The sequence below is a fragment of the Castanea sativa genome, chromosome 9 (assembly GCF_040712315.1).
Source record: "Castanea sativa cultivar Marrone di Chiusa Pesio chromosome 9, ASM4071231v1".
NCBI lineage: Eukaryota > Viridiplantae > Streptophyta > Magnoliopsida > Fagales > Fagaceae > Castanea > Castanea sativa.
This window is the reverse complement of record NC_134021.1, coordinates 32,255,341-32,279,907: the sequence shown is the minus strand read 5'-3', so window position 1 is coordinate 32,279,907 and position 24,567 is coordinate 32,255,341. Positions and strand designations below refer to the sequence as shown.

The 24,567-nt window shown below is 37.0% G+C and overlaps 1 protein-coding gene across 2 annotated transcripts in view; it reads right to left on the bottom strand.

Annotated features, from left to right (window-relative positions):
- Window positions 1–2,775: 2,775 nt before the first annotated feature.
- The window catches only part of LOC142609672 (S-sulfo-L-cysteine synthase (O-acetyl-L-serine-dependent), chloroplastic-like), a 28,363-nt gene continuing 6,571 nt past the window's right edge, over window positions 2,776–24,567 (bottom strand). Inside the window, exons 6-11 of one of the 2 annotated variants that reach the window (XR_012839650.1) lie at window positions 10,094–10,145; window positions 9,921–9,970; window positions 7,505–7,564; window positions 6,878–6,958; window positions 3,476–3,656; window positions 2,776–3,387 (exon numbers count right to left, since the gene is read on the bottom strand). Coding sequence is in view for 1 of the 2 variants with exons in the window: in XM_075781327.1 (XP_075637442.1) it covers window positions 6,799–6,807; window positions 6,878–6,958; window positions 7,505–7,564; window positions 9,921–9,970; window positions 10,094–10,145 (252 nt within the window). In the remaining variant the exon portion in view is untranslated. Of the gene's footprint in view, window positions 3,388–3,475; window positions 3,657–6,684; window positions 6,808–6,877; window positions 6,959–7,504; window positions 7,565–9,920; window positions 9,971–10,093; window positions 10,146–24,567 lie in introns of those variants that run through there. The other variant, XM_075781327.1, reaches the window with a different exon arrangement.

The window sequence follows — 24,567 nt, the reverse complement described above, 5'->3', positions numbered from 1 at the left end:
GTTGGTGTGTGAGTGTATTTCTTTATCTCATCCCCTTCCCCTATATATGTGTGTGTGTGTGTGTGTTTCTAAAAAAAACATGCTGCTAACCCTGTAGCTCGAATTATTTTCCCCTTATACCCCAAGCACTTTGTGCATGGAAATGTGTCAATTCAGCCACAATGTCTTTTATGAGGTACTAAAATGTTTTGAAATGTTTATTCTCAATAAAATGTACTTGATTCAATAGGAATAACTTATTGATTTTAATGTTACTTAGCAAATTAGAAATTAATGTAACGTAACTGAATTAATTCAATTTAAAAATAAACTATTTCTAATTAGTGGCAAATTCAAAATTTTGCCTTTAGGCTTTAGACAAGGTTCGACTGAAAAATGAGATAATTAAAGAATTTTTTTTCTTTGTATATATTAATTACATCTATACTATGTATAAGTTATCTAAATCATTTTAAACATAAATATCAACAAGACGCGGTATATATATGATCATGTCAACTTAACTGTCTACTTCTAATAAAAAATAAAAAACAGCTCAACTTTCTTTATTCATGTGAATTTACTTTTCTTTAGAGATTTTTTTTGAATTTTTTTAAAAAAAAAAAATTTGGGTAACTCTAAAGAAAAGTAAATTCATATGAATAATGAAAGTTGAGTTGTTTTTTCTTTTTTTTCTTATTATTTATTAAAAGTTGAGTTTTTTTTTTTTTTTTCCCTTATCCAGTAGCAGCTTTGTCTCCAACCAGGCCCCTACTTCCTTCAACACTTGTCAATCACAAGCTAGGCCCTACCATCTCATGCAAAACTGATTGTAAATTGTACTTGAGTTTGTTTTGAGTTCCGTGGCCTATAAAAGTCACTTTATATCATTGTAAATGCAGAACTTAGCCTCCATCAGAAATCATTGTAAGCCACTCTACTCGTCTCGTGTACACTGTCTGAACTCTTTCAAGGAAGAAAATTGGAACACTACCTTTTCTTTCTAATAATTATTCTAGGTTCACACCTTTGCCACAATTGGCCCAAATGGTGAAAATGCCATGGGTTTCAGAAGTTTTTAAGTTTTTAATTTTTTAAAGATTTATGTCTACCCAACGGGCATGCTGACTTTAATATCTTAAAAAAGCAACATCTTCATGGCAACTCATATTAACTTGCTATTTCACTGAAGAAAGAAAAGAAAGATGCTAAAATGTAAAATTGACCTTCTAATTTTCACATTTTGTTATTTCAGTCCTCTAACTTTAGTTTCAGTCAATTCATTCTTTTAAATTTCAAAAGTGTTTCAATTCAGGCTTTTCACTAACTTTTGTTAATACTCTACCGTTAAGTGCATTTTTTTTTTCTTCTTCAGATTTTTTATATTAAAAAATGCAAAAAACAATTTAAATTTAAAAAAAAAAAATCCTATAACACAGCACAAACCCAACACACAAACAACAAAAAATTTATTTACATTGATCACAAGATTCACAGCACACAAACAAAAAATTCCTTGCTTGTTTTATATGGAGACCATTGCTTTCCTTTATTATGCGGTCTTCAATTTTTATTTTTATTTTTGTTCATAAAATGTTTAACAGTGGAATAACCATTCAAGACTGTAGGAGGCACTTGTTTTTTTTTTTTTTTTTTTTTATTCGGTTGCATCTGATAGAGCAGTATCTACACAACCAAAAATGGCATCCAAACGGACCCAAAATTTTAATATACAAATTCAGAATTAAGCACAACAAACAATTATCTAACATCAACCATCAGTAACATACACAATTTACAAATTCCCTACCCACAAACAATGATTATTTATTCAACAATGAAACAATGATTCGGGTTTTTCTTTTTTTGTGGTTCATTTGGTTTTTACAAACAAAATCAGAAATAAGAAAAGATTTGACTAAAAACTCAAATCAAATCAGAGAGAGAATCCAAGGACACTCATATTGGATTGGAGAGAAAGAATCCAACGACACAGACTAGACCGGAGAGGGAGCTTAACCAAGTTGTTCACCAAATCCAAAAGACTTTGAAACCAACCAAACACCATAGCCCAGCCGTGGGTTAGAACTCCAATGAGGGTTTGATGAGAAAACGTAGAGAGAGAAAGACTGGCCTATTCGAACCGAGTTAAGAGAAAGACAACCGCCGCCAAGCAAGGATAGTCGGCAGTGACCGATGAGGAGCAGAGATTGGTTGACCTTGGTTGTTGGCCATTAACGAATCTTGGAGAGGAGCTCCATTGGGTCCAACCTAGAGAGAGTGGCTAGGGGAACAAAGTTGTTCACTGAGCCCAGTTCTTCTTCTTCTTCTTTTTTTAATTTAAATTAGTTTTCTACTTTTTTTAATATAAAAAACTGAAGAAGAAGAAGAAAAAAAAAAAAGCACTTAACAGTAGAGCATTGACAGAAGTTAGTGAAATGCCTGAATTGAAACACTTTTTAAACTTAAGGGACTGAATTGACCGAAACTAAAGTTAGAAGACTGAAATGACAAAATGTGAAACTTAGAAGGTTCGTTTTGCATTTTAGCCAAAAGAAGAAAAACACTCAACTCAATTGAGACTTTCATCCATTACCATTATTTTGTATGATTGATTTTTAAATCTGTTGGCTTGTGATCATCATTAGCATAGAGGTGGATACATAAAACTGTATTAGGAGTTTTTATTTATTTTTATTTTTTTGAAGAGTACTATTATTTTATGTTAATTAAGAGTTAGATTATTTGAAATAAAGCTAAAACAAAAGGTAGTGTAGAACCCACAAAACGTACATAAAATAAGCAAAAGTATAATTTATAATCATTCCTCAAGCTCACATCTTTCCAATCAAGCACAAATCTTTCCAAGATGAATTGCAATTTGAAAAACCTGACACATAATTGATCAGGTCGCATTACTCCTATCAAATATGGATTACATCAACCCCAATTAAATATTTTTTTTGACCCATTTACGGGCCAGTGGCCTAAGGGAAAGAAAACAAGAGAGATGTTTGAGTTTCGTTTCTCAGCTTTGACTCATCCTTCTTAGCTTTCAGTCCCAATAAAACTTAAGATTAGCATGCAAGCACTAAAGGTGACTCTCTATAATGGCCTCATTTTGAAAGGTGACTCTTCAGCTCTTACTCATCTACTCGCATGATGGCAATGCAGTGTGGGATGGTTACTTGACGTATATTATACAAGTGCATTAACAATATGTTAGTACTGTACTTAAAAAGAATAATGAAAAACAAAAAATAATATATAAGAAAAGGCCAGTTTGACAAAAAGAAAAGAATAGAAAAACAAAAATGTATAATTCCAGCTACTGCCTTTTTGGTTTAGCTACTCCTTGAAATGCTATCAACTCCTACCTCCTACTAGTGCCTTCAATGAAAATTGCACCTGCAAAGAAAATACAAGTCACTGAATGAAAATACTTCTCTTTTTCTATATTTAAATGATTGAGAGCATAACAAATAGAAGTTTTTACCTATTAAGAAAATAGGGTGGTGACTTGCTTGCTCAATTGCATGAGAATGACTCAATTATCTGGAAGACTCAATTTTTGGAACAGTTTCAAGCTATCTTTGTTGCATTTTTTGGACCTCTTCATGGATAGAATGAAAAAGAACAGTGGGAATATACCTCTCACCGAAGCTTGGAAAGATAACCTTAATAAACAAATTAGAGAGACGTGTCAAGTTCAAAATAATGTGAGGAAAAAATAGAGTTGAAAATGCATGTCTTTGTCTCAAGTCATGGAAAAACTTGTTGAGTATGAGCCCAAAGAAGGAAAATCTCAAATAAAGCAATTCTTCATTGGTCGTGATTTGCATCTATTAAAAATTCTCTTTTTCAGGGGGGCGGGGGGGGGGGGAAGAAGAAGGAAATTGTATTTCATATAGTCCACCTTTTATTTTCTTCTTTCAGTATCGTCTTTGAGGTAATAAATGAGATTGTATATTAATCTTTACCTTTATAAGTTTCAATTTATAGCATTTAAGTTTAAACCTTTGAAAAAGAAGTCACCTCTACTACTACAAGAAAGGCGAAGTCACCTTATTATGCTACTAATAATATGCAAAGATAAAGAAATAAATTTTTTCTTTTTACCTTTTTGTCCAATGGCTGGGCTACACGATTTACTATTTTTTATGTCCGACAGCTTAGAAATACCCACTTGATTGGCAGAATACATATTTCATACATTCTTTTTAGAGGCCCATCTTTAGTTCATGACAATTAAACATAAGGAAATTGACATTGTCATTAATATGTTTCCATTGTCTATTTTCAAGCAACTATGTCTATTAATAACATAAGACAATTTTTCTCCAAACCAATATGGAGGAAAGTTTCTCGAACTCACTACATGCTAGCTAGCATGAACATACACGTGTACTTTTTAATCGCATAACGTATTTAAAGCTCCGTTTGTTTAGATGTAAAATATTTGCAGGAAAATATTTTCTTATTTTCCAATGTTTGTTTTGCAGTAAAACATTTGGTCAAAGGTAAAATATTTTCAGTCAAACAATACAACCAAGGCAAATAAGTGTAAAATGTTCTACACTAGAAATATTGGTAAAATATTTTACATTTCTGTCTCTCTCAGTCCCGATCAGCCTCTCTCTCTCACTCTCACGCTCTTTCAGTTTCTCTCCACAACCCAGCCCACCTTCAATCCTTCTCTCCCACCCATCACCGGCTCTACCTTCTCTGGTAGTCCCTTGGGACTTTAACTCTCAACATCAATGTTCCTGACGTGAATGCCTAGTGTAAGGGTGGTACAAATCAACGACCACTACCCCTTTTGTGGTGCAGATCAGTGATAAGGTCGGTAGTGGGGTGGGTTGTCGTCAGATTTGAGTGTTGTTGTCTCTCTCTCAGTGGTGGGGTGGGTCGTCGGTGTTGGGTTTTGGTGGGCTGGGTTTGGTGTTTTCAGGTTTAGTTTTGAGTTCGGCGATTGGTTTTGGTGGCCGGCAGTGCTATAGTTGTGGTGGTTCGTGGGTTTTGATGGTGGCTGAATAAGGGTGGGTTTCATTGATCTTTGATTTTGGAATTTTTGTTTTCATTTGGTATTGTTGCTTCTTGTTGGTGGTTGTTGTTGTGGTGGTGGTGTGGCCACGCGATTGGTGGTGTTCAGTCACTACATTTTGGTGGCAGCGGGGCGGTAATGGCTATTTTATTTTTCTCTTTCCAATATTTTGGGTGGTTGGTGGTGGTTTGTGCTTGTATTTGGTGGCTGCTGGCTGCTTACATTTTCAAATGTCTAATCTTACCAAACACTAGAAAATGTTTTCAATGAAAATATTTTACAGTAAATTTTTTATATGTAAAATATTTTACATTGAGACAAATGGAGTGTAATAGTCATGTGAATTGCTTAGACAACTTAATGAATCATGTTATTAATATAAATGGATGGTCATCTGAACTGCAACATAATGGATTAGAAATGATTCTTCCAACCTGATTTGGAGGAAAATTTTATCCTAGTGAGTTCGAGGAACTTTAAAGCACTATTTACTATAATTTTTCAAACGCTTAAAACATGAAGATTTTTTCAGTTAAAGCTCTAATATTGCAAAAGTTCTACAATGAAAATTGTACTTCCTATAGCAATTCAGAATGGGAATTTTTCTTCTTTTTAATTTTTTTTCCCCCATTCTCCTTTGTTTTTGCCATATTTCATTGAGGCCCTCACCTAAAGTGCCTCACAGTCTGTTTACGGCGCTCAAGCACTCACCTTGAGTGCCTAGCTCGCCCTTGACTATACTGTTTTAAGCCCATAAAATATCAATAGCAAGGATCATATTTATGGTATGGGATTCTAAAAAAAAAAACTATAAAAGGAAATTTTTTTCTAAATTTCGAACAAGTCACCATTAATGTTTATTGGCAAAAACAAAGAAACTTCACATTCTTTCCTCACGGAAACCTCAATTAGAAACATTTATACTCAATCGGACCAGCTAATGGAATTAGATTATATGAATCTCTTTTGAACTAACTTAGCAACGTTCCTTCTCTACCATTAACTCATTTTACGAACACATGTTGATTCTTACTTGCCCAAAACTCTATCATAACAACCTAATAATAGTCCTGTAGACTTTTTCCTTTAACTTTAAAAATATTTCTTTTTGATAGGTTTTAACTTCAAATATATTCTATCACGAAACATTACTCTAGACACACTTCTCATTCTCAATCCATTCTATCCTAATCCTATGGATGACTTACTCAATTTCCTCATTCTTTTAAATAACCGACTCAAGATACATGCATTGATTACTCTCTAATTTTATTTGCCATCAATTATAGCTATTCCCTATCCCTATTAATAGTATTCCTATAGTTGCATTCTATATACTAAGCCTTAATTATGCTTAACCTAAACCCAACACATAATCTTTCTTTTTTCCAACTCTAGGTAAATAGGGGGGAAAACGAAAATTATTGTTCGGCTATGGATCCTCAACAAACTAATCAAGATCATTTGCATGTATTCTTCTCTGCCATTCCATCCTATCCAAAATCACTCTTTGTCATCCTCTTACTTAACATACCATTTTTTACAACTTCCAAATATAATAGTTATAGAAGTAATGAAAAAGAACATGTTAATTAAGGAAGTGATAGAATATATAATTTTTTTTTAAAATAGTGGAGAAGAATACATGTGAATAACCTGATTAGTCTACTAAAATCCATAGCCGACCCCATACTAGTTTTGTGACTAATACTTTCATGTTGCTGATTTGTTGGTGAGAAGATCAATGATGTTGAATGCTGCTACATATGATCTTGCTATAGATTCTGAATGTTGCAAGCTAACAACATTAGTCATATTTTTAATCACAGCCAAATAATAATAAAAAGTACTCACTGCAATAAGTTTTCCAGCATTCTCAGGCCTTCTTGCTAAATTTATTGCAGCAACTGCAGCAGCTCCTGATGATATACCAACCTGGGTGCATGTATGAAATATTAAATTATCAAACCCAAATTCATGAGAGGGGAAGGGATGTTTTCCGTAATAACTGTCATTGTGATAGCTAGCAGGAGATGAAAATGAAGATGAAATTAAAGGTCAATGAATAAGTTGGCCCCTTAGTAAGAAGCTTCCTACAATAAAAAATTGCTCAACAGATATCAGTTCTTTCATTAATGCTAATCGCCTGGCCATTGAACAGAATATAAAAGAGAAATATCTTGGAAGGGGATGCTTGCAAAACTAAAAAACTGGGTTCTGTCAATAGTTTGGTTTCGAACTTCCTATGTTTGTCAAATGTTGTATAGTATGAAATGGGTTCTGAATTTTCAGCTTTTGCATTCAAAATCACTGCAAACAATAATCAGAAAAGACTAAAATGTGAACATAGGAAACAACACTAGTTCGAAGTTGAACTAGTTTTTATTTTAATATCGAAAAAGTTCAAAACAATATTGAAGTAGTTTTGTACTTTATTAAAAACTTTCAAAATGTTCTATGTTAAAAAATATGGCATATTACCAGCAAGCCTTCCTCCAATGCTAGTTTCCTTGCCATTTCAACAGCTTCCACATTGGTAACCTACATTTTGGTCAATAAACTTCGTATGAGACAGTTCATGAAACTACATTTTGAAATGAAAGCACTCCATGCTAGGAGACGACACTAGTTAAGAAAAAACAAATGTATCTGAAGTCCAGATGAGTGGTATTTCCAGACATCAATCCAGTTTGGTCATCCAGGAGAAGAACATTGAAAATCTACTTGAGTGATGACTCTAATGAGATAAATGAACTCTCCACAAACCATTGCAATCAAGAAATCCAAGAAAATATTCCATTTCCATTGGATAGAAATTAAATAAAAATTGATACAATTAAGATTGAGAAGAATAATTCCATGAAGAAAGGAAAGGTATCAGGAAACTGACTTATGGGAGTTAAATTTTCAGACTTGGTAGGGAATTTCAGGAATTCTATTTATAGTTAGAATTGTGGCAGGTAAATCACTTTATGTTAAGGGTTAATTTCTTTGTAATGAGGTGGGCTAATGTGTATATCCAACAAATTAGGGGTTTAATTTAAGCTATCAGTAACTTAGAGCCCAAGATCCATAGGGTAGGGTCATTTAGGTTTATATAAAAATTCTGTAACAGAGGAGCTGAAGCAGCTTTTGATCAAGAATGTTTAGATTTGAAAGTTTTCTCATTTCCCTTCAATTTATTTTATTTCATTTGGTAACCTATTGGTATTAAACAGGAAGGAGATCAGCATACAAAAATTGCACTATGTGGTATTATACGGCCTTATAAGAATCATGCATCAAGAAGATGAACAGTGCATGAGTAATATATATTTTATTTAAAACATGTTTCATGAAATGATGAATATTATAATGCAGTTGTCTCCTTAACTTTTTATTTTTATGTTTTTTGATGAATCAGAGGACATTATTATTATTGAAACACAAGAAAACAGGGGTCAAAAGACAATACAACCAGAGTTGGACAGAGAGACTCTGCTAAAACACCAAACTTTAAACCTTACAATCAAAGAACCAGGAAACATCCCCTTTCCCTCAAATAAGGAGACAACACCCTAGACACAAGCCCAGCTCTAATCAAACTAGAACATCACAAGAAGATCAGAGCATTTACAAAGTAACCAAATAAACCCCCAGATTTACAAATATAGGACAGTTGAACACCCTCCTAAATACCCTTCAAACTACAACTATCCACCTGAAGAAAATGGTGCCTAGAAGGATTTGCTGCCATACTTCTGACTCAGCAAGAATAAAGCCTTTTTCCCATCAGTATGAACTTTTTAAACTTTGATATATGAATAAATCATATTAACCATAGAATTAGGTGTCTCCATCATAAGTAGAGCTTTATACGTGTTATGGTCCTTGACTCTTTGCGTTCATTCTTCCACAAAATTCGGTGATTCAGTTTTTTCTACTTGTAACTCAAAAAATCAAAAGAAAAATTGAACAATTTTTCATTCCAGGATATCATGTTTTGGATCATATAATTTGGAACACAGATGCTAGGAACTCAACATAATTATAGAGCATTTGGGTTGGAAAAATAAAACAGGCAGTTTTCAAGGTTTTCATGTATATGGAAGGCTCAGCTGGGTTAAACTCTTGTTCCCTGTGTGTCAACATTGCAATCATCTGAAGAGCTCCATAGGCAAATTGAGAGTCTAACATGTAAGCTTCGATCCATTGTGATGATTTTGAAGCCCCAGGCGGATAATATTAGTGTTTTGGTATCTATTTTGAAATGTAAAAAGGCTAGCATGCTTTTGAATACTGAATCAGAATCAGTTGATTCTCTGTTTGAAATATTATATTCCAAAATTCCAATATTTCATGGAGTAGAAGGGCAGATAGAATGAACTGAAGGCTGAACCAAATTGGTATGTTTGATGTTGAGCAGTTGATCATCTTTTTCTACATTGCTCTGTTATTACAGAGATGTGGTCCTTGGTATTTACTTTCTAAGTGCAATTGGTGATGCTAAGGTGGTGGTGTGGGAGTATTAGGTTGCTGTAGAAGGACTTTCCAACAGCATAATAGTAGTTTTATTTGGAATTGAATTCCACTTTACATTATGTAGATCATTTGGAGAGGAACATCTTTGATGGAGATCAGCTCCCACGGAATGCACTAAAGGTTCTATTCTTGAGATTTTTGTTTCATTATATGTATGCTGTTTTTGGCATTATACTTATTTGTGATCTTTAAGAGAACCTATTATATACTCTGCCTCAAACGGAATGAACAGAGATAGAAACAGACCGATTTCCTAAATGCCTCTCTAGATATTCCTCAATGTCCCAGCTATTCACGGAACGTGAAAAGCAGATGATTGGGGTTTATTACCTATCAAAAAGAAATCTTAAAACAAAGGAAACAAAATTTTCTTTACCTTGACAACCTCATCAAGCAATTTAACATCCAAAATGCTTGGCAAATAACCTGCACCAAAGCTTTGCACGCCATAAATAGAAAGCCCCACAATTGTTCTTGAAGCAGAAATGGCAAATGATTATCAAATTAATTAAAATTTTCTGGAAAAAAAAAGGACATAGTGGCCCCCACCTGGGTTTTCTCCTGAGATTACACTTCTCTCTGCAGGTTCGACGCCAACAACCTAAGCAAAGGAAAATTTAACATTTGGTAATCTAGGAACAAGAAAATCAAGAACAAAGGAAACACTCAACAACACCATATGAGAATTGAGAGCTACCATATCATGTGTCTCCACCAAATCAAAAATAGCATAATTTTTTGCTACATTTCAAATGATTTTTTTTTTTTTTTGATAAGTAAATGGAAAGCTGTATTCAATTAAGGATGATAACAGTTACTTATCAAAAAAAATTAAGGATAATAACAGTACAGCAATTGTGCACAGGAAGTGAACAGAGGATGCTAAAAATCAATGTGAAGAGTCCATAAATCCAAAAATTCCAGCAAAGTAGGAAAGGAATGAAAGCTTAGTGCAGCATCCAATCATAAAACAGTTACACTTCTGAGGGCAAGCACTCAGTGTCATCAAACATACAATGATTAATTCTCTCCATATAAGCCGCATCGCACAGAGAGGAACAGCACCCCAAATAATTTAAGTTTAAAAAATAATAATAACTTGAACTTGTAGGTTATGAAATATAACTTTATGAACTTTGGAGTCAAAACATAATGTATATATATCATGGAATACACACACACACACACACACACATATATATATATACATGTTATTGATAGGGGTTTGTGATGGCTAATGGCTGACTTACCCAAAAAAAAAAAAAAATGTAATGGCCTTCCCATATTTTAATAAATGATTTCTTTTAGATATTAGAAGTTCTGGAACTTTGATGCATGTTATTGGGAAGGCCAATCTTCTCTTTGAAATCAAAAGCACAGTCGTAACATCCTTCTAAAAACTACTTTGATGATTTCTGTAATCACCACTATGTTGATCTAGTATATTCTATTTGCCTCAACCCATTTCATGTTTCGTAAGAAACTGTATCTACTTAAGTTAAATTTTGCTAGGTTGATATTGAATTATTGATTGAATAGACAATTGGATGAATACAGTAATTTTTTTTTTTTTTTTTTGGATCAGTAAAAAGATGCATATTAAAAAAAACTGCTTTATGCAAAAACACAGCATATCAAAGATTATAAAAAAGAGAAAAGAAAATTAATTACAAAGAAAGAGAGAGCTAAGAAAAGGAGGGAGAGAATCACTAGATGTGAGTCCCCAAGCCTAGCCCAATCATAAAGGGAACCAGTAAAAGGAGCAAGCAACTTGTCATTAGATCTATCTAAGTCCTCAAAAGTCCACCGATTGCATTCCCTCCAAATGCACCACATCAAACACAACAGAACTAAATTCCAAACGTTAGATGAGTACTTCCCTAACCAAATTCCACCAACCAAACAGGAAATTTGCTACCAATCTTGAGAGCACCCACGAATCCCAAAAGTTCTAAAGACAAAGCTCGACAACCAATGAGCCTTTCCTCAATGTAGGAACAAATGATCTACTGTTTCCCCACAAATTTGACACATAATACATCAGTCAATAAAATCAAAACCCCTACCATAGGTTATAACCCGTGAGAATTCTATCCCAAGCAACTGTCCAAACAAAGAAGGAGACACGACAGGGTGCCTTATCCTTCCAAACTAGGTTGCACTGACACGCCATTTTTGGTGAAGTACCGGTGTCCAACACGTGTCGGACACCAGAACCGGTAAGACTCGTCAGACTCTGGTGTCCGAGTAGTCTCTTTTTGTTTTTCGCTTCTTTGACACAGTGCTGACACGTCCGATACGCCAACAATGAAAAAAAAAAATGAAAAGAAAATCACAAATTGGCGTGGACAACAGGTCCGACCTGTTCTCTTCTCTCTGTCTATTTTTTTTTTTTTTTTCTTTCTTTCTTTCTTTCAGATATTTGGGTGAATGGGTGTACTGTTACTCGCTCATAAGTTATAACGAGTTTTTTTTTTTTTTTTGTCCCACTCTCACTGTCAATTTGTTATACTTTTTATTATGATTTTTTTTTTTTTTAATTTTTTTTGTTTCTTTACTCAACCTTTCATTTTGCCTTATAAATTATAATGTTTATTATGAATTTAGTGATTTTTATTTTTGTGCGTCCTGCTATAGTTTTATTTATTTATTAAAGTTAAATATTGTAGGCGATTTTACTAAAATGAATACTGAAAGTGAAAAATCAATGAGTCAGCTGCTCCTCTATTAAAAAATATGCCTAAATATAAAATTTAATAACTTATCTAATTGCCGTACTCATGCCATGTTGTACCCTTATTTTTCAAAAATTGTCGTACTCTCGTATCCATACCCGTGTCGTATCCGTACCCGTGTCCGTGTTAGTGCAACTTAGCTTCCAAATGCCTTTCCAGGGAAAAACAACATAAAAAGAACCACGCAACTTATGATAAAATGAATGGATATTAAAATCTCTGTTCTCCATCAACTACCAATTTATACGATCACCATCATCTGCTAAAGGTAATTTGGATGCCAAGAACTAAAAGAAATCATCCACCACATTCACCTCCCAATCATCAGGACCCCGAATGAAACAAGCATCCCAACTTTTCTGATTTCCCGCTCCTTTCCATAACAGAGAAAAGTCTATAGAGGCTGCTTTGTTAGTAGTAATATTGTACAAGACCGAAAAAGCCAAATGGAGATGAAGGTCTCCACACCAGTGATTAGTCCAAAATTTCACTCTATTCCCCACCCCAACCTTAAACTGGATGTTTTTGCTAAAAGCTTCCCAACCCATCTAGATACTCCTCCACAAGCCACACCCATGAACACATCTTCCCAACTTGGAGGTCCACCCCCCCCCTCTCCAAATTTCGAAGCTACTACCCTCCTCCAAAGCCGAGTCTCCTCGACCCCGAACCACCAAAGCCATTTTCCTAGTAAGGCTTTATTAAAGGTGGTCAGTTTCCTAATTTCTAACCCGCCCATAGCAATAGGCATACATACCTTATCCCATTCCAATAGACGTGTCTTGGAATCACCCCAAAAGAAATCCCTTTGCAACTTCTCAATTTTATTAGCCACATGAGTAAGAATGGTGAAAAGAGATAATAATAAAAAAATAAGTAGGGAGGCTAGATAACATACTCTTAAGCAATGTCGGTTGACCACCTTTCAACAAATATAGTTTCTTCCACCTAGATAACTTCTGTTCAATTCTTTCCAAAATAGGATTTAAATTAAGGGAGACTTCTAAGATGCCCCCAACAACATACCAAGATAAGTCATTAGCAAAGATCCAACCCTACAACCCAAAATCTCTGCCAAAGCATGCACATTATTCACCTCCCCTATAGGAACCTTTTCACTCTTAGACATGTTGACCTTCAAGCCTGTCATAGCCTGAAAGCAAAGTAGAAACAACCGAACATGTAGAATCTGTTCCACATCTGCATCACAAAAAATGATAGTATCATCAGCAAACAGCAAATGCGAAACACATTCCGCTCCAGCCCTCCTACTATTAGTCTTAAAACCACGAAGTAAACTTGCCCCCTCCATTCTCTTTAGCATCCTACTAAACACCTCCATCATAATAAAAAATTACATGAGAGACAACGGATCCCCTTGACGCAATCCCCTGGAACTACCAAAAAAATCAGCAGGAGACCCATTGTAAACTTGCCCCCTCCATTCTCTTTAGCATCTTACTAAACACCTCCATCATAATAAAAAATTACATGAGAGACAACGGATCCCCTTGACGCAATCCCCTGGAACTACCAAAAAAATCAGCAGGAGACCCATTGACCAACACGAAAAATTGAATTGTGAAGATACAGGTATGAATCCATCTACACCATTTCTCCCCAAAGCCCAATCTCTACAGCAAATTTAGAAGAGCCTCTTAATTCACATGGTCATAAACTTTCTCAATATCTAGCTTACAAATCACCCCGAAATCTTACTCTTCACTTAACTGTCAACACACTCATTGGCAATAAGGACTAAATCAAGGATTTGTCTACCACCCACAAAACTGTTATGAGATTCTGATGTTAGCTGATCTAACACCACTTTCAAACGATTTGTCAGAACCTTAGCCAAGATTTTATAAATACTCCCCACCATGCTAATAGGTTTGAAATCTCGAATATTAGAGGTGTCATTCTTCTTTGGGATTAAGGCTATAAGGTAGCATTAAGAGATTTTTCAAACTTACATGTTGATAGAACTCTTCAAAGACCACTAAGACGTCTTTTTCCACAACTCTCCAACATTGATGGAAACAGGTCATAGAGAAGCCTTTTGAACCTGGAGCTTTATCCCCTCTAGATCTTTGACAACTGACAGAATCTCCTCCTCAAACCTCCTTTCCAACCATCCCCTCTTCAACCCCCAATTTGATCAAACTCCAAACGTTCCACAAAAGGCTGCCACTCCTCTGTCTACTGATACAAAGTTTTATAAAATTGAACAACCTGAGCAGCCACTTCTGATCCTCCTCATAAATCAACCTCCTTGAAACATAACATTCTCGACTTCTGTCTTCATGAAATCTCTTCCAGTGAAAGAAGACCTCACTAAATTTCTCTCATGGATCTCCGCCTCAGGGAGTCCAAGATCCCTTTCTTAGCATCTAATAAATTTAAAGCCCCTAGTAATTCTTTCTTATAACGACCAATATTGCCAAAGGTCACAACTTTTTAGGAACCCGCAGCTTTATAGGAAACGCAAAACTAGATGTACTAGAGAAAGAATGACAATTCCACCAAATATAAACTCTATCAACAAACCTGTAACACCCCATAATTTTATATAAATTTATTTCATATGCATAAATAAAGAGGAGTCTCAAATGGATTTAATTGATTTGGGCCTACAATATTTAAATCAGATAATTATTATGGTATATGAGGCCCAAGTTAGGTGTCATAAGTATATATATGGGCCTTGATGATTTTAAAACCCTAGCCTTATCCTTGAGCTATAGGTATATATATATATATATATAAATAGGAGACTTCCCATCTTTTAGCGGCACACACGGTTGAATTTATTTTTCTGCTCTAGGGCTGTGAGTTAGATTGCAGGTATGATTTTGTTTTGCCGTAAATATAGAAAGTTGGAATATTATGGCTAGCAATTGTTTCCACGCTTATAGGAGGCATCTATGATTTGTGTACCTGATAGAATAATAGGTGCTGCTGTTATGGATCTAAAGCTATGATTATGTTAATGGAAAAAGGGTGCTTTGTGGTTATTATATAATTGTATATGGCCTCACTAAATATCACAACCAATCTGTCATGTATCTACACCTTGTCTTTGTTCAATACGTGTCCACCAATTTCTTTATGTTTGGTGGCATCAAGGGAATTTTGGGCCATTGGGTTGATAAATTAAGATATAAATTAGATTGATTAGATATCCATCATTCAGCCATATTAAAGTTTCATGAATATCTAGGATTATATTAATGGACAAATCTGCATTATGTTATTAGATACCTACCTCAGCATCATTCTAGTGACGTTAGTTATCATCTCTAAGCCACTGCAGTACGCAGCAACATTTGTAAGCCCAAAAATCTGACAAAGCTGAAGTATATCTCAAAGAATCTAACATCTCTGTAGGCTTTAATATTGATAGAGTAAACTATTAAAGTGTGAAAACTGATTTTAAGTTGGAAATTCGTGTATTGATAAACCTATTTTTGGTGTTGTTAGGTTCTAATTCTACTAATTTATTGTGACTCAAGGGTGGTTGATTTCATTTTTGCAACTAAAAGGTAAGTGGTGTTTACTAATTTTGGGGGTTTTCCCAAAACAGTTTTGATTATGAAACTATTCTTATATCAAAGAAATGTGTTGATATTCTATAAATATATTGATATCTATAAATGGTTGATGTGCGCATTGAATGGAAATGTTGATTATGTGTTATATGAAAAACTTGTGGAACAACCTAAACTTATTTAAACTTGTATGTGTGGATAAATCTTTGTATTTTGAGTATTATGACTGGAATTTTTGTTGTGAGCATCTTGAATTTGTTTTGAATCCTATGGCAAGTCGTGATCAAAAGCTCAATGTTATACTTAGTCCTTAGGAAGGGACAATCATACTGTAGCTAGTCCTTAGCAAGGACGGTCCCAGAAAAGGGGATAGTGCACGTTTGGTAGCTCCTTAGCAAGGGAGTAAACCATTGAGGATCTGAAAAGGGAGCTCCTTAGCAAGGGAGTGCACCTATAGGTTCCAAATGAGCCACCTTAGAAAATGGATGAAAAAGGGGTTCCAGTCCTAAAAGGGGACATCACAACCCTGTCAACAGGGCGTAAACGTTAACCATGAGAAAAGTCTAGGAAAATTTGTTTATATGATGGCATTGGTACATTATGATGGCTCACAATATAATGATATTTTTATATAAAATATTTGATGTTAAAGTACAGATAATTTTGCAACTTATAACTTTGTTGTATGGAATATTCATTTAAAAGATTTGTTCTCACACCCCAATGTTAGTGAATTCAACTTATTGAGTTATCTCACCCCCCCCCCCTTTATTCCCCCTTACAGATACATTAGAAGGATCATTGGAGTAGAGATTCTTGAAAAACAACAGTTACGAATTATTTTGTGGAACTGAGAATTTTATTATTATTTTAAGGATGTTTTATCTTTGGTGGATTAAAGCTCTGACATTTGTGATGAGATTTTAGGTTGCTGGTTGCTTTTATTTAATATTTTTATGGATTATTTAGATTGAATAGACTTTTATTGCTTATGATTTTGGTGCATTACAAAACCCATCCATCTTCAACCACATATTCTCAAACCTAAAAGGACTCTTCCCCCTCTCCATACCCCCTGCCTCCAAAAGAATTGGGAAATGGTCTTGAAATAGCTTGCGGTAAAATCCGCTGGATCACATGCGGAAAGTGTTCCTCCCACTCATGAGAAACCAAAGCTCTGTCAATCCTAGACATGGAAGGCTAGTCGGTACCACTAGACCAAGTATAACTCCCTCCCTAAAATCTGTCAAATTAAGATCCTCTATAAAATCAAAAAACATTTCCATAGTCGAAGTAAGGTGAGAACCACCCCTTCGTTCACTAGGAAGACAGATAACGTTAAAATCCCCAATGCAACACCAAGGAATATTCTAGTATTGCTGAATACCAACCAACTCATCCCACATATGCTTCCTCACACTGTTAGCATTTAGGCCATAAATCCCAGAGCATGCCCAAATAAATCCATCTTCCACACCTTACCACTGAACCGACACTAAAAAAGAACCCACCAAGACCTCCAACTTTTCTAAAACCCTCCTATCCCACATAATCAAAACTCCACCAGTGGTATGATCAGCATCTAAAACCACCCAATCTACAAAAGGATGACTCCATAGGCTACAAACCATCCGTCTATCCATGTTAGCAAGCTTTGTTTCTTGAAGGCATACTACATCACAATTCCACTCACGTAACAAGCTTCACACTACCAGACATTTTGGAGAATCATTCAAGCCTCTAACATTCCACGAGATCATTTTCAACTTCATAAAAACAAATATTTCCCAACTACAATATCTACTGTACAACCAACACTCTACCTCCCATCATAATTAATTGAGGAGATTAAATTCTTCAACTCTCTCTTCCCTTTACAAGTAGAAGTAACTACAGTTCGATTAATAGTTGCTTTTCTCCACAACAGGTTGGCATCCTCCATCTCCTTTTCTAGCCTTTGAAGATAAGCAATGCACAACTTCTCATGATGACTCACAGGGAGCCCAACCAACTTACCAAAACCTGGGATTCTGTGCTTCACACATTTAGAAATATCCAGCGGACTATCCAGACCCATTACCTCAGTACCATTGTGCACTTCGCCCAACAAAGCCAACCCAGGAGGAACAATAGTAATTAGCGGGCTACAATCTAAAAACCTCTCCTCTGCACCCAAACCCATATTTGATAAAACCTCTTCCTCCACCAACGAAACACACAACTTAGGTAGACCACAATCTGCCTTCGATGGTACCACTTCTAAATTGGGCTGATCAGTCACGATAACTGCATTCAGCAGGACACCCTAGACCTCCATCCCTTGAAACACACTCCCACAACTCACATTTCCAGCTTCAACTCCTCCCTTGACACTGAAGTCCACAAACCCAGCAATCAACAAGCTCCGAAGAAGTTCGGCCAAGAAAATGCCCATAGATGTGTGAATCCACCATTTTAGTCATGCCTAGATCCATCTCAAGTCCATCAAAGCTAAAACCATCAAAAATCCTACCGATGACCTCTGTCGTAGTCTCTGCCTGCCGGCCTGACGCTGCTCCCTGAGAGACGAAGTGATCGCAAGAGACAAGAGAGTTCTCCTTAGATGCCGAAGTGTGGAAGTTCTTGCCCACTTCAAAGACACTCGAAACCAAGAAGGTTGGGTGGATACCACCGCGCACTCTTGGTGCGGTGGTCATTCCACAAGTATAGATGCTTGTGGGGTGTAGGGGGGCAAGGGCCGGGGTTCAAGTCTCCAGGAGGGAGCTTCATACACATATACACTTAGATTAGGCTAGAGTAAAAATTCTATCTTGTAAAAATAAATAAATAAATAAATAAAAATTGGTTGGGTGGATTACTCAAGCCCACACTAGAGTTGGGTGGATTACTAAAACCCACATAAGAGTTAGGAAAATTGCTAAAGGCCATAAAGGGCTAGGTCAACGTGGGCTTTGGGTCACGGCCCAAATTGGGCTTGCCATCTACTAAGTTCTCCCCCATGAAACCCACTTAAAAAAGTTTGGTCCACCTTTATTAAAATCCCATGAGACCCGCCTCTTTCCTTCTCACCCACCTCCACAATCAAACCTTCCTTGTCCAATATGAATTCCTAAAATCACTCCCCATACCATAATCAGAATTAATTGAATTCGAATTGAATCTTAACAGAAATCTCTTTTTATTTCCTGCCGGAATTGTCTCTCCTAAATTAATATCCACATTAATGCTCTAAGATTTCACAGATCCTCCACCTACAGCTGTCGGAAATATTTTGGCCACCGGTTTACCACTCATCACCACCTTTGCTGGTTTTGATTTCGGCATCACCTTTCTCTCCTCCCCTGATTGTATAGACCCCTTATCTTTGATGCACAACTGCTCTGGATGCTTGCTGTCCATAACTTGTATGTAATGGCCTTGCACGATTTCAGCAAAAGTTCTTGTGTTTTGAATCCCTAAATTACACCTATGCGGCTAAGCAACAAATTTCGTAAGGTTTGAACCACCCATAGCGGTTAGGTTCCAACATCTTTCTTAACTCAAGCCCAAATGTCCTCCAACCATTTTTAGCTCTAACTTCAAGGATAATGACAAATCTCCAAGACCCACCAACTTTGAGTTCAGTCAGAAATAAGAAATTGCCAAAAGAGTAGGAACTCCGTTGGAGAGAGTAAGCCATGTCACCATCCCTAAATGTAAACAACTGCTTGGAACTAATCCCAACTACAAAGTATTTGATATTCTTCATCAGCCATTGTGCCGCACTCTTACCCATAAAAACTGATTTCATAAAATATTTGCCCCATTCAAAAATCCATAACAAAAAATAACATCCCCCTTCCTCTACCACCAATTGGAAAAATTTGGATTCAATAAAGAAACTACGGAAACCACCCATACTTGATTGAAGTAGAGAATAAGAACAAAATATCTGACTAATCTGAGGTAGCCAAGCCTCTTATGAAGGGGGGGAATTTCCTTTATGATTAAGCAAACCTAGATGTATGAAGTAATTCCATCTAACCAAAAAGTTAATATAATTATTTCCTAAAAAGACTATAAATTTCTGATTTTTGTTCAGACCACTATTCTTCCAATCCAAAAACCCAAAATGTTTTGTAAGGAGCCAACACATACTTGCCACACCTATATATGTACTTTAAAAATCTAATTGATTGATACTATTGAATATTTTTTTCTTTTTCTTTTTTTGATTGGTAAATAAAAACTTTATTGAAAAAATAAATAAAAGTAGTACAGCCAAAATAAAAAAGTCACCTTGTTATACAGAGAGTGTACAAGGGAAGAAAAAAAAAACACTACCCAAAAGGGCCAAAACTGCATAAATCTAAAAAATCCAGCAAAGAAGGTATGGCAAGGCCACTCAAAGCAGTCATCCAATCAAATAAAGACAAAATGAAAATGTGCTTCAACTTAAGGATAGAACTCTCCTCCCCTTCAAAGGTTCTGTTGCTCTGCTTCCTCCAAATATTCCACATATATTATTGAATCATTTATGTTATACAAAAAACATTAATTACTAAAAGGGAAGGACAAAACCAACCTAATCCTTCTTTCTTTTAGCCAAAAGCTCCTATATTCCTCAAATGAATTTCGTTAAAGTCACTCAACGAAAATAAGATACTGGCAGCCATGGCTACTGATTCTCCTACTAAGATGGATCACAAAGTTGGAGAGAAAAAAACACTTTGGCAATATTGGAGCCTAGAGAGGAGTTTATATATATATATATATATTGAGTTCAGTTGCATAAGAACGAGAAATTGGGTGGGTGAGGATCTTGCTGATTTTCTTTTCACGTTGGGTGGGTGAAGGTTAGTTTTACTGTTCATTGTTAATGAAATAAGATTGTGGATACCATGACTGACACCCTTCCCCCTCCCCCCTCCCTCCCCACCACTCAGCCAACACCTTTCCCTCCTCTGTGCCCCTCTCTACCATTGCCCTTCAACTAGACACCTCCTTTCCCTGGTTTCTTTCCATCACCGTTCCCATCACTTATTGGTTTTTTTCCATTTCACTCTTTTTGTCCACCACATCCTTCTTCTTTGAACATCCCACCCCCATCTATCTTGCCTTTACAACCATAGGTATGGCCTAGATCAACCACTACTGTTTCACCCACACCTCTCCCTAACAGTTTGCCTCCCCCTCCTAAACTTTCTCCCCAGGGCAGAAGGGGCAGTAATGGTTCATTTCGCATAGATTCCAAAACTTTTTCTTTCTCGTTTGACCACGGTCAGGCTGATTCTTATGCTATTCACAAAAGTCGTCGGAATTTTAAAAGTTCCGTATGTTTGGCTCGTAAAGGATTGGAATGGATTCTCTCATGTTTTGCTGATATCCGTGATTGGGTTCCTAGAAAGGATTATCTGTATAAACGTTATAGAGAAAATAACAAGTTTTTCGAATTCCGGGGAAGATCGAATAAGGCTGGTATTTTTGTGGAGATAGCTGTGTATTCTGGTGGAGCTCGTTGTGGTTGGATTATGGTACCTGCAAGTTCAAACCGGTCTGGATGGTGTTTGTTTTCAAAAGAATTAGATAGCTTTCTTTCAGGTTCAAACACTGTTTGGGTGAAAGGGAGGACTCCTGATGAAGATGCTGGTGCTAGTGTTGGTCCTAGTCCGACGGAAGGTGGTGGACATTTTGGGAAGAAATCTTCCAAGATCAGGAAGCAGCGGAAGTTAAGGAATTTTGAAATTTCTAGAGCTGTTTCAGGACATAACGTGTTGAAGGATGCTACTGGCGTTACTGTCTCTTCTATTAATGGAAGACCCACGTGTGATTTTAAGTTTGAGTTGACTCCTTCAAATTTGGCACTGAGGGTGTCTAAATCTGTTGGAGGCAAACGTATGGTAACTTGGTTGAACCATTTTTCTACTCATAAGTCCATTAACAGTGGGCCGGTGTTGTTATCTGGGCATGACAAAGCCCATACTCACAAGACTATTGTTAGTGGGCCAATATTGCTATCTGGGCATGACAAAGCCCACTTAGCTAACCCGAGTGGTAAGGCCCAGGATGGGCTTTCTTTTCATCGTGGAGTGGGTGCGAGTTTGCTCCACAATCAGAGTGCGAGGGTGGTGGGCGAGAGTTCTAAGCCACCGATGAAGTCATCGGTTTTATCGGTGCTGCCTAAGGGTTTGTCGGCTGGTTTATCGCCGATATCTAGCCCCGATCATTCTTCAGAGCTTCTCGCTTCCAACCCGTCGAGAGAGTTGGGAGCTCCAGTGACCGAAAATGCATCGGCGTTAAGGTGCAGCTCCATCGCGGTCCTTCTCGACTCCGGTAAGGTTGTTTCTCCTATGGACACAATCTCCGATGCTAAGGAATCTTATGGTATAGGCATCCGAGACTCCAGGCTCTCCAGTGACCTAGCGGTTAGCTCGCCGACGGTGGTGCTTGAGGCGCCAATTCTGAAAGGTGTATCGCCGATCCTTGGTCAGTATCCTTGGGTGATTCAAAATCGGTTTTCTCCTCTCTCAGAGCTGGGTAATGGGGTTGATGAAGTGTTTGTGGAAGGGGAAGATCTTGAGGAAGTTTTTGGGCTTCATCTCCTTCAGTGGGAGTCCAGTGAAGTGTCTGACCATAGCTATGGTAGTGGAGAGAAAGATATTGGGGTGTTGAAGTGTGACCCTCTGTCTTCATGGGAACCCAATGAAATCAGAAAGTTGGTGCTGGTTCAGGACTCTGCAGAAGGAACTCAGGTTACAGAGCCAGGGACACCTTCAAATTGGGTGTCCCAGTTGATGAAAAATTTATGTAACATGGTGGGTTTCCCTATTGTGAACCATGAGGCTCAATGTCTGGCTTTGTTTCGCCTTTTGGAGCAGGAGTGGCTTAAGGTGGTTGATGAGGGGGTGCCCAAGCAACCAGCAAACTCAGGGTCACGAGGGCTCAGGGAACTTAAGGGGCTTATCTCTAATGTTAATTACAATGGTGTCTCTTCTAGGAGTAAGAGCAGAGTTTCTTTGACTGCTGCAGGGGTTGTTGGTAGTTGTAAATGACTCTACGACTACTCTCTTGGATCGTAAGGGGGCTTAACAATCCCCGGAAGAGAGAGGTTTGTAAGAATCTCCTAAAATAATGGAAGTGTGAGATTGTATGTTTTCAAGAAACGAAAGTACCTTCTACTGATGCTACTTTTGTTCGGAGTTTGTGGGGAAGTCCTTTCATTGATTGGGCTGTTTTGGATGCTGTGCAGACATCTGGAGGGGTCTTGGTGATTTGGGATAAAAGGGTTTTTGAGAAATTGAATGTAATTGCTGGTCAGTTTTCTATCAGTGTCTTATTGAGAGGTGTGGTGGATGACTTTGTTTGGGCTTGTACAAGTGTGTATGGTCCCAATAAGGATGGTCAGCGAGTTACCTTGTGGGAGGAGTTGTCACAGTTGCGTGTCAGATGGCCCATGGCATGGTGTTTAGTAGGTGATTTCAATATCATTAGGTTCCCTAGTGAAAGGCTTGGCTGTGAGTCGTTTAGCCCTGCTATGTTTGCATTTTCGGACTTTATTGAGAGGAATTCTTTAGTAGACTTACCTTTAGAGGGTGCTTTCTTCACTTGGTTCAGAGATTCTGGCCTTCCCTCTATGTCTAGAATTGACAGGGCTTTGGTTTCCCTAGACTGGGTGGATCATTTCGAGAATGTTTCTCAAAGGGTGCTCCCTCGTGTTATTTCTGACCATTGCCCTCTTTTGTTGGAAGCTGGCGCTGTTCAACGTGGTCGTAGTGCCTTTAAATTTGAAAACATGTGGTTGAAAGTTGAGGGTTTTGTTGATAGAGTTCAGCAATGGTGGAATGGGTATAGTTTTGTGGGTTTACCAAGTTTTATCTTGGCTCAAAAATTGAAGGCTTTGAAAGCAGATTTAAAAAAGTGGAACAAGGAGGAGTTTGGTGACTCAACACTCAGAAAAAAAAAATTTGCTGACTGAATTGAGGGGTCTAGATGAGAGAGAGGAGCTACGGGGTCTCTCGAATGAGGATCAGATTCATCGTATTCAACTCAAAGCTGACATAGAACAGTTGGCTTCTCTTGAGGAAATTTCCTGGAGACAAAAATCTCGAGCTTTGTATGTGAAGGAGGGAGATAAGAATACTCGCTTCTTTCATAGATTAGCAAACTCTCATAGAAATGCTAATCATATTAAGAGGATTGAGGTGGATGGTGTTCTTTATGAAGATGAGTCAGATGTGCACTCTCAGTTAGTTCGCTTCTATCAGGGGTTGTATGAGAAATCTGAATTGGGTCACCCTTTTATGGATGGATTAGAATTTGCTTGCATTGAAGAGGAGGAGAGGTTGACCCTAGAGAAGGCGTTCACAAAGGAGGAAGTATTACACGTCTTAAGGGAGATGGAGGGTGATAAAGCCCCTAGTCCTGATGGGTTCACCATGGCTTTCTTTCACAATTGTTGGAGTGTGGTGGAAAAGGATGTCATGGATTTCTTTGATTACTTTCATCGGCACTCTGTGTTTGAACGGTCTTTGAATGCTTCGTTTCTCGCCTTAATTCCTAAGAAGAGTAATGCTGTTAACATTAAAGATTTCCGCCCTATCAGTCTGGTGGGCAGTGTGTACAAGTTGTTGTCCAAGGTATTGGCTAACAGGTTAAGTGTGGTTTTGGATAAACTCATCTCTGAGACTCAAAATTCATTTGTTGGTGGTAGGTAGATTTTGGATTCAGTGCTCATTGCAAATGAGTGTCTGGATAGTAGGTT